Source organism: Lissotriton vulgaris, chromosome 12 (assembly GCF_964263255.1).
Source record: "Lissotriton vulgaris chromosome 12, aLisVul1.2, whole genome shotgun sequence".
NCBI lineage: Eukaryota > Metazoa > Chordata > Amphibia > Caudata > Salamandridae > Lissotriton > Lissotriton vulgaris.
The window spans coordinates 242,699,309-242,714,704 of NC_141700.1; the positions used below are offsets into that span (position 1 = coordinate 242,699,309).

Genomic DNA, 15,396 nt, shown 5'->3' on the forward strand with positions numbered 1-15,396 from the left:
AGAACGGAATCAAGCATCCGAGGACCGGACCGGTTTCGAGGTAACACCTCTCATCAGCCCAGCTAGCTTGACTCCAGTGGTGTGGAGTGCCTGGGACCCACGTCTGGGCATCCCCAGCGCACTTAGGGCGGAATATGCAAACACAACAGGTGATGGACCGAATGTGGATCAATGTCACACACTCACCCCAGTCCGAAGATCTGGGCCCAAATCCATCGTTATTTTGCACTCCACACCACCCCGGGTTAGACAATGGCGATATGCAAATCAGCTCTGACCCTGTGCCCCATGGGAACAGTCCAGTCCGAACTACAAAAGCCATGTCCTTCCCAGAACGGAATCAAGCATCCGAGGACCGGACCGGTTTCGAGGTAACACCTCTCATCAGCCCAGCTAGCTTGACTCCAGTGGTGTGGAGTGCCTGGGACCCACGTCTGGGCATCCCCAGCGCACTTAGGGCGGAATATGCAAACACAACAGGTGATGGACCGAATGTGGATCAATGTCACACACTCACCCCAGTCCGAAGATCTGGGCCCAAATCCATCGTTATTTTGCACTCCACACCACCCCGGGTTAGACAATGGCGATATGCAAATCAGCTCTGACCCTGTGCCCCATGGGAACAGTCCAGTCCGAACTACAAAAGCCATGTCCTTCCCAGAACGGAATCAAGCATCCGAGGACCGGACCGGTTTCGAGGTAACACCTCTCATCAGCCCAGCTAGCTTGACTCCAGTGGTGTGGAGTGCCTGGGACCCACGTCTGGGCATCCCCAGCGCACTTAGGGCGGAATATGCAAACACAACAGGTGATGGACCGAATGTGGATCAATGTCACACACTCACCCCAGTCCGAAGATCTGGGCCCAAATCCATCGTTATTTTGCACTCCACACCACCCCGGGTTAGACAATGGCGATATGCAAATCAGCTCTGACCCTGTGCCCCATGGGAACAGTCCAGTCCGAACTACAAAAGCCATGTCCTTCCCAGAACGGAATCAAGCATCCGAGGACCGGACCGGTTTCGAGGTAACACCTCTCATCAGCCCAGCTAGCTTGACTCCAGTGGTGTGGAGTGCCTGGGACCCACGTCTGGGCATCCCCAGCGCACTTAGGGCGGAATATGCAAACACAACAGGTGATGGACCGAATGTGGATCAATGTCACACACTCACCCCAGTCCGAAGATCTGGGCCCAAATCCATCGTTATTTTGCACTCCACACCACCCCGGGTTAGACAATGGCGATATGTAAATCAGCTCTGACCCTGTGCCCCATGGGAACAGTCCAGTCCGAACTCACGCACTGACAGATTAATTCACTCACTGACATAGCCATACATGCACTCACTTATCTATTCAGCCCTTCACAGATGCACCCACTAACCCATACCGCCACTGACTCACCCACTCTCTTATCCATGCAGGCAGCCACACCCCCTCGCAGACATTCATACACCCATACAAGTATTCAGATACCCAATGAATCACCCATACAGCCGCTCACATACCCACTCACCAATCCATACAGCCACTTAGAAACCAACTGACAGACTAATACAGACACTCACACAACCTAGTCACTCAACCATACATTCACTGATGCAAAAAGAACAATTGATGGACAGAATGCAGAACAATGTCGTACATTCACCCCAGTACAGCCAGTACTGAGATCTGGGCCTAAATCCGTAGTTTTTTAAATCACCATGCTATTTCAGTTTGGACCCAGCCATATGCAAATCAGTCCTGACCCTGCGCCCAATGGGAACAGTCAAGCCCAAACTGCCAGGCCAGGTCAGGTCCACCATGGACTGGAAACAAGCATCATAGGACCGGTTTCGGGCTTTCAGCCCTCATCAGCCAGGATAGCTTGACTCCATTAGCATGGAAAGCACCGGACCCAAGTCTGGGCATACCCGCTCCACTTGGGGTGACAAATGTAAAAAGAACAATTGATGGACAGAATGCAGAACAATGTCATACATTCACCTCAGTACAGAGATCTGGGCCTAAATCCATACATTTTTTGTTCACCATGCCATTCCAGTTTGGACCCACCCATATGCAAATCACTCTTGACCCTGCGCCCAATGGGAACAGTCCAGCCCGAACTGCCAGGCTAGGTCCTGCCTTGGTGCCAGCTGAGCCAGGGCCAAAAGTCCACAGCTACCCACATTGCAAAAAAAAGCATCATTTTTCAGTGGAAAAATGTAATGTGTCCATATTGCACTTTGGGCCTTCCCTACTACAGGCATTAGGCCTACCCACATATGTGAGGTAACATTTTTGTCGTCAGACTTGGGGAAATGTTACGTGGTAGGAAATTTGTGGCTCCCACAGATTCCAGAACTTTCCATCACAGAAATGTGAGGAAAATCTGTGTTTTTAGTCAAGGTTTGAGGTTTACAAGGGCTTCTGGGTGAGCTAACCTGGTGAGAGCCATGCAAGTTACCCCACCATGCATTCCCCTAGGTGTCTAGCTTAAAAAAATGTGTAGGTTTGCCAAGTTTCCCTAGGTGCCTTCTCAGCAGGAGCGCAAAATCCACAACTCCTGACATTGCAAAAATAGGGTCAGTATGCTGTGGAAAAAATGTGATGTGTCCAGGTTGCATTCTGGGACATTTCTTGTCGCAGGCACTAGGCCTACCCAAACATGTTGGTACCATTTTTATTGGGAGACTTGGGATAATGCTAGTTGGAAGAACTTTCCATCATAGAAACATGAGGAAAATGTGTGTGTTTAGTTAAAGTTTGAGGTTTGCAAGGGATTCTCGGTAAGAAACCTGACAAGAGCGATGTCAGACACCCCACTTTGGATTTCCCAGGTGTCTAGCTTCCAAAAAAGTACAGGATTGCCAGGTTTCCCTATGTGCCAGCTGACCTCGGGCCCAAAAACTACAGCTACCCACTTTGCAAAAAACTGTCAGTTTCCTGTGGCAAAGTGTGATGTATCCATGTTGCGTTTTGGGCCCTTTCCTGTCACAGGCACTATGCCTACCCACACAGGTAAGGTACCATTGTTATTGGGAGACTTAGAAGAATGCTGAGTGATAGGAAGTTTGTGCCTCCCTGCAGGTTCCAGAACTTTTCATCACAGAAATGTAAGGAAAATATGTTTTTTAGCCAAAGTTTGAGATGTGCCATGGGTTATAGGTATAAAAAGCTGGTGAGAGCTACACAAGATTCTTAAACCTAGGAGGCACACTGCTCAAAGGAAGTGCCTAGCTGGGTGCAATAAGCATGACACACAGTGTCACACATTTAATGTCCCTGATATAAAAAAAGTTGTGTTGGAATTGGTTATGATATCAGCTTGAATATTTTCTGTCGTTGGAGACCTCACCATACTGTTGTGCCTCTTTTATGAGATTCAAAAGGGGATTCAATATTTGCAAAATACAAGGTGTAGGATTCTAGTTCCCTTCGCAGGTGTAAAGTACTGCCCTGAGTTGAAAAACAGTGTAGTTTCTTTTAGCTGTTGCCTGCGCGTCACCCTATTCTGAATTTTTCCATTAGAACAAAACCTTTTTCTTTTCACTTGATTTGTCTTTGCTTCTGGGGCACATATACAAAATCCAATGAATCTTTGTGAGACAGTGATGCTCTTTCTACTCAGGTGCCTTGCAGTCAAGAGATCACAATATTATGGAAGTAGTGAGACTGAGGCTCTCATTGCAAGTGACGTATTCTACCTGGAGCGATAACCCTGACCAACTGATTCCTGTCTAGACAGTAAGGGGATCATTAGGATGAAGGGCGGACTTAGTCCGCCCGCCATCCTATCGGTTATTAGGACCGCCCGCCATAAGGGCGGGGGTCCCGTGGGGGGTATTAGGATGCGCCCACCACTGTGGCTGGCGCATCCTGCATTTTTAGCATTGTGGCGGGCGGTGCTCTCAGCACCGCCCGCCACAATGCTAAAAATGCACGTATGCATTTGCATAAACAAAGCGGCAGGCACCGCGCGGTGCACCCCCCACCTCTCCTTCACTCTAAGACCGCATGCCTTTCCGTGGCGGCATCGCGGCTACGGAAAGGCATCTGAAAAAGCCCATGTTAATATGGCTGGCGGTGTCTTTTAGACACTGCCACCATATTGGACCTTTTTTGCCCCGGTCGCAAGGCGACCGGGGCGGAAAGGCGGCGGACGGTCTTTCCGTCCGCCCCGGTCCCCCCGCCACCCTAATATGGCAGGGGGTCATTTAGGTGAGGATGGCGGGTGGATTGCCCCCGCCAGGCCGGCGGTGGCTACCGCCAGTCTGGCGGGGCAATCCGCCCGCCAACCTAATGGGCCCTCTAAGTGTGCAGAACATTCTGAATCACAACTTTATGGATACCAACATAGAAGGGCTATTTCAGAGAATTGGGTGGAATCCATTATCTAAGGGATAGAAGGTGCTCATGATTTTGATTCAGCCATTGACAAAAGCCTCTTACTTGATGGAAAGAAATCTTGTGCATAAAATAATCTAGACTGGGGCTCCAATGGACTTCGCAGAGACTGGCCTTACAAACTGGTCACATGTACTTCTGCCATCTCACTATTTAGTGGACAACCAACCCTTCGGTGCAGGTTTTTTGAGTAGTTACTACAAGCCAGGGAGGGAGTATGTACCCGTACCAGCAACTAAGGAAATTAAGACATGCTACCTCACATGTATGTCTAAGTGTGAATTTCCACATGTCATAGTGAGTGTGATTGTAACCTGGCTTTCCGCTGAGCACATGGCCTGTGAAGGATTATGGTGATGACCTGCTTGTGACTGGGGTACTTGTAGTTAAACTTTCAGAGCATGGAACTCATCCACATGTGCGCATGCAACTTTTTTACAAATGAGATCCATGTGGGGAGTTTCTTGGACCCACTGAACAGCTGTAAGAATGTTTATTTACAGTAATGGTTTATGTCCACGAATTGCACAGAGTACAAGGAACAGTACCGCGGTCACTGTCTTGTACAAATTAGTGCCATATAAGTAGCCACTTTCCTTATGGGGGGTTTTATCACATGTAGAGGGAATAAACTGCTACACAAAAACATTGTAAAGGATGCTGAAAAGATACTAATATTTTTCTTACCTTTAGCATATGCGATATGACAAGAAGGTAGCTTGATGAGCTAAGCATTCACCACTGAACTAAATGTGTAATTTCATTCACAGTATTAAACTGATCCAGGTGCACTCAACCTGTCACCTTTCTGAAAATGATACAAATGGCACCACTATGTATGGATAAGAATAACACCCTTATTTACAGCCCTTCAAGCCTTAGGCAGTTAATGTCATATACGTTGTGATTAATGGAAGTATCTCTTGCACACTGAGTACGCATTGCCATAGAGGGCTCACCCATTCTGTGTGAGATTGTAAGTTAAAGAGGAGTCACCAGCCAGTCAACTGGGCTAAGAATAGGTTAACGTCTCCAACATTTTTCAATCAGATATTTTCTCACAATGCCTTGTGCACTCCGCTTTATTGAACAGAACCAACATTTTATATCTTGAAGGAAATCTTTGAAAAATATTAAATCTCCCTTTTTTTTTGTTTCCCACTTGCTTAGTGATAATGTTCTTTTCTTACCTCTTCAAATTACAAACTTAGGTTAATATTATCAATATTCCTAAGAATGTGTGTTCTGTTTAAGAACACTTTTTAAAAATATACAGTAATCGGCCAGAATATTAAGGATGATTACATCAATTGCAGCTTGTGAGGAATAATGTAGGTTTATTATATTCCACAGTAAGGGCCTGATTATGATACCTTGGCCGTCGGGCCGCCGTCCACTGTTGTGGCGGTCAGAAGACCGCCCGACAAGCAATAAATAAAGATGCCTTTAAATTATGTATTCATCTTGTCACAGTTGCTGCACTTCAAAGACAGATGTCAAATGTCTGACAATATCTTCTGACAAATTGGTACTATTTATAACTTGGGGATTTGTGTTTACAAACTCCTCTCACTTTGCAATCAGATAAAGAAAAGTAAAGTTAATTATGTGGCAATTGTGCTGGGGTACAAGTAGTGTGAAAGGAAAGGCTGTAGGATGTAATTTTTAGTAACACACAGCAACATTTAAATACCTGTAAATGACTGCACAAGTTAAGCACGGTTTTGGGTAGTTCTGAAGTGCGGTGGAAGCAAAGTTTTGAATGGGATGAAAACAAATGACAACGCTTTTCTTTGTGATTCACAAATGATAAATATTCACTGAAACACAATATCATTTGTGTGAAATAGCATTTTATTAGTAAAATTGGATGTGAGCAAATTTAGTGCTCTTTTCAATGGAAAACGCGTGGTCTGTAAATGGCAGTGCGCTACCACTCGACGCTTTAGTTACATTAAAAAGAATCACCTGCCTCATTAAAAAAAAAAAAGTATTTTATTGATTTTTCAACACAAACATAACCCCCCATACAAGGCACTTTATCAACTGAACCCAGTTACTGGATACATTGCATAAAGTCAGTTTGCTCAGTTCACAATGTTCTTCCCAACCTCCTCTCCTTACATCAGTATCTACGCCAGTGTATGTATCCAATGCAGCTCACAATAAACTGGAAGCCCAACTAGGTGCTCCCACAGTCTTTTGCCTCTCCCTCCCACCTCCCGTTCATTCCCTCCCACCGGTGTGCTCTAAGTATATTAAGGCAGGATCTTCCTCCTACTCTATCACGCCAGGGTGTGCCAGTATCTTATTGCATTTGGGTTGCTACCCAGTTCCTGCTATGTTCAATCTCACTTCCTTTTCCCAACCCCCACCCCCAACTTGTCTATGCACTGCCTGCTCCAACAATCACTGAGGAAGCCTCAACGGAATCAGAGTCCGAGTCCGGTTCTGGCGCCGTCAGTCGCGCCACTAGGGCTTCTCATGCCTGTGCAGTTTCAATCGCCTTCTCATTATTCGCTCTTCTAGCCTGTTGGAACCTGACCATACTCTCGCTCGCCGCCCAGGTTGTGAATTTCACCTTCCATCGCTCCATATTTCGACTAATTTAGCCCATGTCGTTGCAGGTATATCTTTGCCCAGGTCCCCCTCCCATTTTCCTTGCAGCTGAGTCAACGGTTGAAGCCCCTCTTCAGTCATTCGCCTATATAGACACTTTATTGCCTTCACCGTCCCCGCCACCATTACTACATATTGGCATGTCAGAGATGTTTGCGGCTCTAACAGCCCTTCCCCCCCAGTATTTCTGAATCGCAGAGACCAAGGCGGTATGCAGCAAGAAGTCACCCCTAGGTAAACCGTATCTGTCCTGCAGTCTCTGATACCGTAAGAGAGCTCCCTCCTCACACAGGTCACCGACCATCTGCAACCCCGGTTCTTCCCATTCTGCCAGTGCTGACCATTCACCTCTGTGCGGGAAGGCCGTGCACATCCCAAGGGGTATCTCTGGTGCATATGGGCGGGCACCGCCTCCCCTACTCCTGCTTCTATTCCAACACACTCTCAGCACTTTCTCCTCAGATGTCAGCGAGTCGGCCCGCAACCGCGGGCCCAGAATTATAAAAGACAGAACGTGTCGTGGAAACCATCGGCCCTCTGAACTCCAAAGCAGCTGCCTGCAAGAGCCATTGCAGCTGCCCCGCCAAGTAGTACAGTTCGAAGTCCGGAAATTTCCAACCCCCTTCGGCTCTAGGTCTCATCATCGTGGCCAAGGCCACCCGCCTCCTGCCGCTCCCCCATAGAAACCCCCCACCATAGTTCTGATCATCCAAAACATCCGAACTGGTATCCAGATTGGCAGTGTCCTGAAATAATACAGCAATCTCGGCAGGGCCACCATCTTCAGAAGAGCTACCCTTCCTGCCACTGAGAGCGGCAGTGTACTCCAGAACACCATGCTCCCTCTGATCCCTCACACTGCTCTATACACATTACCCTCCAGCAGGTCCGCCTGTTCATGATAAATGTTAGTTCCCAAATCCCAAATGCGGCATGCAGCAGGGCTCCCACCGTATTCCTTTCAATCCATCGGGGGTTCCCATTGCTCGGTGCGCCGGAAACAAAATAGTCTTCTCCCAGTTCACGCACAGCCCTGATGCCGCACTAAACGCCTTCAACAGGAGCGTTGCTCCTATTGAGTCCTCGTCAGGGGCTGCCAGAAACATCAGCAGGTCATCCGCGCATAGTGATATATAATGCATTTCTCCCGGGATCTCAAGCCCAGTGTAAGGCTTCCCCGACCTAACCTGCACCGCCAGGGGCTCAAACAGCAGCGGAGAAAGGTCATATATTATCGCCAAGGCAGTGATTTTAATCTACTGTTGTTACAAATATTGCACTTTAAACTTATTGCACTTTACCTAGGCCATAGCATTGGAATTTACACCAGAGGTAAAGCTAGCATCTTAGGTATTGGATGCCGAGGGCTAGAAAATATCTCACTTTGAAAATATTGCACTTTACCAAGGCTTTAAAATTGGTATTTACACCAAAGGCAAATGTAGCAGTTTAGGGTTTGGATGCAGAGGGTTTTTAAAATGTTGTTTGATAACTATTTCTTGGAGTATAGCTTTCTAGTACTCGCCTATTAGAACTCAAACTTATATTGCGCTTGTTGAAGAACGTGGGGCTCCATTGTACTGATTTTAAGTAATTGTTTAATAAGTAAATCTATCTATCCATCCATCCATCCATCTATCTATCTGCAAGAAGCACCTTCTACAAAGAGAAAACTCTTCAAGAAGGTTTCCTGAATAAGCTCCGTGCAAACACTTCCCTGTCACTTTCCCTTGCTGACTATGTAACTGAACTCTACCTGGGGGCCTGCTATGATGCTGCTGAAATGTCCAGACACTTAGCCAAATAATGCTGCAAAGATATTCTAAGCGGTGAATCCTCCATTCTAGACTGGCAACCCAAGCTCAAGGTACGCCCATACGTGAAAGCACACCTCAGTTGAACCTCCTTCTTTCTAAAAGCAACAAATCACTGGAATTCTTCCCCAAGAAACATAAGAAACACCCACAGCCACCTGCAATTCTAGAAGGCAGTGAAAATGTGGCTTGTCCTGGGATGATCCCACAGAATATTAAGCTTCCATTTTCCACTCCTAGAAAGGTTATGATGACGCAGAACGAGAACTCATACTCCAAACTGAGACAAATCACTCTAGCGAGGGCAGGCACAACAGCACGCACAGCTCTTTCTCACTGTTTTTTACCCACTTCATGCATATACACAGATACACTCTAACAGTGACAACTTATGAACTGACCCCACCACACAAACATGATATAAAAACACTTCCCACGCAGGCCACATTCCATTAATGCACTTCCCTCCATTGATAAGCTAGCCTATGGAAGATTAGGCATCCTACCTTTCACTATGTTCACTACACTTAATTCCAAGGCACTGTGATTAAACCACAATAGGAGAACAATTATAATCATCACTCACACCATCAACTAATATAAGGCCCATGACAGACACACCGTCATTTATACGCGTACCAAATAGCATGCTACCCATCCGCTAATGTGCTTCTTAAGGGCATGAAGCACTAGATCAATGCAACTACAGTACAGTTACCATAAAATTGCATGGAACACAGTGTAACATATTGCAAACAAAACAAAACAGCTTGGTTCCAGTTATCCCTCTTAAAGGTTACTCCGGGAAGATGACTTTAGAACAACTATACAAGCCTTAGCTCACACCCATCTGGATGGAGGCAACACCCTGCTCAGTAATCTGCATGATACAACCCTAGAGCCCCAGGAGGTATCCTACATGCAGCAGCGAGCTTTTCAAGGGTTTGAAGAAATGAAATTCAACCACATCATCCCCCATGTTCAACAGCCTACAATGGCTCCTCATTGTAGCTTGGCTCATCTTCAATACTGTGTTACTTATTGAGCCCTCAACAGCAAGCCCCCAGCTTATCTGCCAAACAAATTAGTCGAAAACACAGTCCTGCCTGGGAGACAACCCTAGACTTGGAGATAGGATAACATCAGACTGGAGACAAAACATTGCAATGAGAATAATAAAAAAAAAAACACAAAGCAAGCCTTCTCAGTTCATGTTCCTCGGATCTGGCACATATCCACAGCTGATCAGCAGCAATTCTTCCAAGGTCCGGAAAAACGATGAATACACACTTCTTGAAGGAGCCCTACCCGTGAACTGACGGTATACTCACAACCTTCCCACAATAATTGGGTGTCCCCGAGGGCTATGCCTCCTGTTCAATGCTCCATTGCTGTCAACTGAAGTTCACGGTCTGCAAATACCACTGCATTCATACAAGCATACACGTTTAAGTTCCGACTTTTGAGACCCAATTTTTTTAATCCATTTCAATTTCCTGAGTCAAGAGAAGATGAATATCCCTACAGCTATGTTGAATAGTAAAATGATTAAACTGAGAAAGGTTTTCAGGTTATACAAAATTAATGTACATTAAGTTTCTTTTTTTTGTGTAGCACTTTACTCCACCCTAAAGCCACCTCTTAGTGCTCAGGAGGCAGAAGCAAAGGAAAATGGGGTAACAGCAGAGAGCAAGGAAGGGGCACGAGGGAAGGAATGAGGAAGGATGAATTTCAGCAGGGATAGTTTGCACATGCGCAGGTCATTGTGCAACTCAACTGCATTTTGAAAGTCGGTTGCTCAGAGATCCCAGCGCTAAAATAAATAACTGTTGTTTAAAACGTGAATATCCTTCTTTATGTTTATTTCTTTGTTCAGCAGATGTAAGATGTATTAACTATGTTGGCCTGATGCCACTTGTTCAAAAACATTAGTACATGTTTTTTTTTTGTTTTCATTTACATTAGTATTATTAGTTTTTAGCTTGACAGAAAAATCAAGTTTACGCCTTCACATTAAAATAATGTGTCTTTCCTTTTCTACTTCAATCGCACATTGTTGCTTCCGCTCAGAGCTAGGCTGTCTCCCTCCCACACATAGGCCTGTGAAGCAGATCCTTCGTGTGAGGGAGGCTGGGCATGGGCGACAGGCAGCAGCCTGGAATACACAGCTCGGCGCTCGCACCGGGGAGAGGGAGGGGGCGAAGGAGGGCAGGGCAGGCTACCAAAGGGAGTAAGTGGTGAGAGAAGAGAGGCGGAAGTGAGTATCGCGCATGTGTTATAGAGTCAGGAAAAAAAGCTGTCAGCAGCGCGACATGGAAAAGGAGTGCAAGCAACCAGCCAATCCCACAACAAACACGCATTTCTTAATGCAATAGGACTCGTATTTACGAGAGTCCTATTGCATTGGAAATGGGAGGATGGAGGTACAGAAAGGCACGAACAGGAGTGAGGGGGATGCGAGAGGGGGGGCCAAAAAGTCACGGACTGCGGGAGGGGGTGGGGGGAACACAGGGCAAAAATAGCTTTGAAGTAAAGGGGCCAATAGCCGGGGAAGGATATACGTGACAACATGCCTGTCAGAAGGAGGGACTAACAACCTAAAAACCAATGAAAATGCTGCATTTATAATTAAAGCCAATGAAAACATAGATTGGAAAGTGGGCGGAGCTTCCCCCACAATACTGTATACAGCATCTCTCGACGAGACAGCGCATGCGCTGCCTAGTCCGAGACCTAAAAACAAAGCTAGCTAGCTCCTTACATTGAAGTTGCGAAAGGAAGACAACAGAAGCAATATTCGTGGGGTATGATCACGTTTTTACTGCTTGAAAAAAGGTTTTAGGGCACTGTTGTGCCATGGTTATTTTTCCAGAATAGAGAGAGGCTCTAGTAGAGTGGCATTTTCTATGATAGTCTTCTAGAGCCAACTTATACTTTTATTTATCCTTTTCACAGTAGTACCTAGCCAGACTTGTTTTAAGTATTTACAGATCTTTTTGTTTTTGCGCAAGGCATCATTAAACCATGGTGCTGGGGAAAGGGTTCTGTGATGCATCACGGGTATTAGGAGCTAAAGAGTCAAGTGAGGACCGAAGCCAATTATCAATGGTGGTTGAACCAGATTCCACTAAGTTGCTCACCGCTGGGGGTTTTGACTCAAGAGTGGATTTCAAGTTTTGACCAGTCCATAGAAAAGGAGACTGGCGAGTCCTCCCGTGTATAACGCACCAAGGGAATAGGAAGGGAGAAAGGAACAGCAAAGTGACCAGACTAAGGTGAAGGCATTGAACGGTCTGCCGGCAGGCCCTTTAGGATAGAGAATAAGGAAGGGATCAAGCAAAAGCTAAGCAAAAGCTAAGCCGCATGAGTAGGAGCGTAGTTAATAAGCTGGACATCCAGGGCCTTAAAATCTCCTACCCAAGAGGGGGCAATTTTAAAAATCAAATTATCAAACATGAATGTTGAGCTCACCAAAAATGGGGACCTCTGAGATGCAAGTACTTCAATTACAAAATTAATCTAGTGGTTATCGCTAAGGGTAAATTTAGAAAACATTATATGTATGCAGCAAGTCTGACTCATCATAAACAGTGGAGGGCGTTTAAAGAACATAGAGGGAAAGGACAAAGCAGAAGTATATTTCAAAGACAAATGAACTTATCTGGAAATAAACTGTGTGACTACGGTAAGCAAAATTGCACTAATCCAAACCAAATCTAGCATTGTCATTCAGGGTGTTGTTGGTGAAACGCCTCTCACATTGTGGATATAGAAATCCCCATAATCACAACTACTAATTAATAGATAAAGGATTTGACTTAGCATCAATTTTGAGGATCATGTGTAAATCAGAGAGGAATTAGAAATTTCTAGCAAGAAACATTCAGGGAGGCTTCCACAGCAATGCAATGTTGTGCTCAGGCTCAAATCTTGATATTTGGTTTCGTGTTTTTATTATTATTAGTATTATTATTATGGTTAGGTAGAGCCCCTAGGGATTCAGATCAATGTTGTGGGCCCCAGAGTTGTGGATTCTTACCCAGGACCCTGACCTACGTCTTATCCCCATTGAGCTTGTTCATTCAAGTGATGATTCGACTCAAGCCCATGTTAAGATTGGACTGTCCATGATTCTGTGCAGATGACAAAGAAAAAATAATTTGGGTGTCACCTGCTTAAGAGAATATGGTCAAACCACAACTCTCCACTACGTCTGCCAGTGGGTGGAGGTAAATATTGGATAACATTGGACTACGCACTGAGCCCTGAGGGTCTTCAGAGGTATGAGCCTGAATCCCTGATCTGCCATTAGCTGAAAAGACTTGAAAAGTCCAATATATGAGGAGTAATACTAGCCAACAAGTCTGTTCCTCCAGGACCCAATATTGCCAATCTTGAGCAAGATGAGATGAGACACATTACCAAAGGCCATTCTTAGTTTCCCAAACCTGTTCTTATCTCCTGTTTTAATGCTTTCTCCTCTTCATTCTTTGCCTTGTGTTCACCTTTCCCCTTTTCCTATGTGCTAAAATTGTTTTTTATTAATTAAAATGTTAATTATTTGAGGGGAGTTTGCTGAACAAATGACAAGGAGAATAAAGAAAAGAGTTTACATTGTTTAGTGGATGGATACACATGTTTAATATGACTTCTAATAACGTTTGTCGACTATATTATGATACCTTTAATAAGAAATGATTTTATGAATGGTATAACAATATTCGTTTAGTGATGAGAATGAGTCTGTAAAAAGAGAGCCAACAGTCTAACCTGCAAGTGACTAAACACAATAAACTCTTGCATCAAATCAGATGGATGTGGCGAAGAGGTCTCATGCAGCCGTCCAGGGACCTGTAAATAAATAAATGAGATAGGAACTGAATACTGAATTTGCAGGAAATTACCTAATTATATCAATGCAGATTATGTGATAATAAGAAATGCAAAGATTAAGATTTACATTTATGAATGAGTGATTATGAAGATTCCCTTCTTAAAAAAGGTACATTTTGTATTGTATCACCAATATGTCAAGAAAATATACGGCAACTAATACCAAAAGCACATATTAGACACAACCTTACCACCGACTCTCAGAATAACCAAAGTTCTGACTCTAAGATTAACAAGAACCTTGAACACAGGCCTAAATGGAATCATTTCCATAACTCTAGCCTTAATCCAAAATTTGAACATATGCCAAACCCTAATACTTCTACTACCTCTTATCTCTACCCGAATCTAAACATCAACTTTAAAGGTAACCATAAACCTATCCCTGTACAAACCCTAAAATCTAGCCATAAACTTTAAAATAAACCTATTAAAATTTGAACTGTCCTAACAATCGAAACTCTAACCTTATGCTTGATCCTAAGGCCAACCCTAGCCCAACAACACTGAAAACATCTACAATGAAAAATTCATGTTAAAGTACTTTTATTCATTACTGTTCAAAGTAAAAATTCTAGGTTTTCATTTTTCTTCATCATGTTATACTTGTTACAATAGGGTTCTTTCTAATGCCTCCTTCGAGTTCATTATCAAATGCAGCAAGCAGAAGCATATGTTTAACAGGGGAGTCTTTGATGAAACTCAATAGTGGAGTGTCTTGATGCTAAAAGTGTATGTCACATACTTGTAACTTACCAACTACAACTTTGTATTCTGGTATAAAAACCTGATTGTAATAATGTCAGTTGTTACTTTGAGGGTCTTTATAATGGGAGTCATGAAATTGTGGTCTTTACATCATATGTTGTTACATCTGGAGTGCCTTTATAACTTTAATTTAATTTTTGTTTCATATTTTAAACGGTTGGACTGGGCCCTCTCTGGAGGGTCAGGCCTGATTTTTTTCTTCCTTTGCGGAATCTGTGTTTTTTTGTCACAGATAGGGCCTCAGATGAGGTGAAGGGTTCTCCATGGGGTAGACTGTGTGGCTCAGGAGGGTGTTGACAGAGGGATGCAACTAGGGTCAGAGGCTATGGAACTGACAGGTGCCACTGCAGAAGAGGCTCACTGTCCACATTCTATTCCCTGAGCAGAGAAGACCATCAAGGTATTGAGTAGTCTACCCTACTGTTTAGCTGAAAGGGGGTCATTTTGGACCTGGCCCTTTCTGCACGGTCACCCCAGAATGTTGTCTTTCTTTGCTGAATCCATTTTTATTGACTTTTGGGACTCTATGCACTTTACACCGGCTAACCAGTGATAAAGTACTTGAGCTCGCCATTCTGAACATGGTAACATTTGTATCCACATAATTGGTACATTACATTTACTCATAAGGCCATTTAATATGGACTACATGCCCCAAGGGTCTGTAAATGAAATGCTACTAGTGAGCAGCAGCACTCATTGTGCCACCCCCAAAAAGTTAGCCTTGTAAAACATGTCTGAGGCCTGCCACTACAGGCTGTTGTGCAGTTTTAAACTTCCATTGCAAAATAGAAAAATAAACATTTTGCCAGGCCTAAACTGTCCTTTTAATACCTATACGTCATCCCAAAGTAGACCCTAAATACTCATAGGGCAGGACATGTGTGCTAAACTTATTTTTCA

At 44.5% G+C, this 15,396-nt stretch overlaps 1 protein-coding gene across 1 annotated transcript in view; it reads right to left on the bottom strand.

Annotated features, from left to right (window-relative positions):
* Positions 1 to 15,396, bottom strand: part of LOC147673861 (uncharacterized) — a 1,240,526-nt gene that overhangs the window by 36,768 nt on the left and 1,188,362 nt on the right. The window contains exon 19 of the mRNA XM_086947748.1: positions 13,603 to 13,683. Coding sequence (XP_086803874.1) covers positions 13,603 to 13,683 — 81 coding nt within the window. The remainder of the gene's footprint in view (positions 1 to 13,602; positions 13,684 to 15,396) is intronic.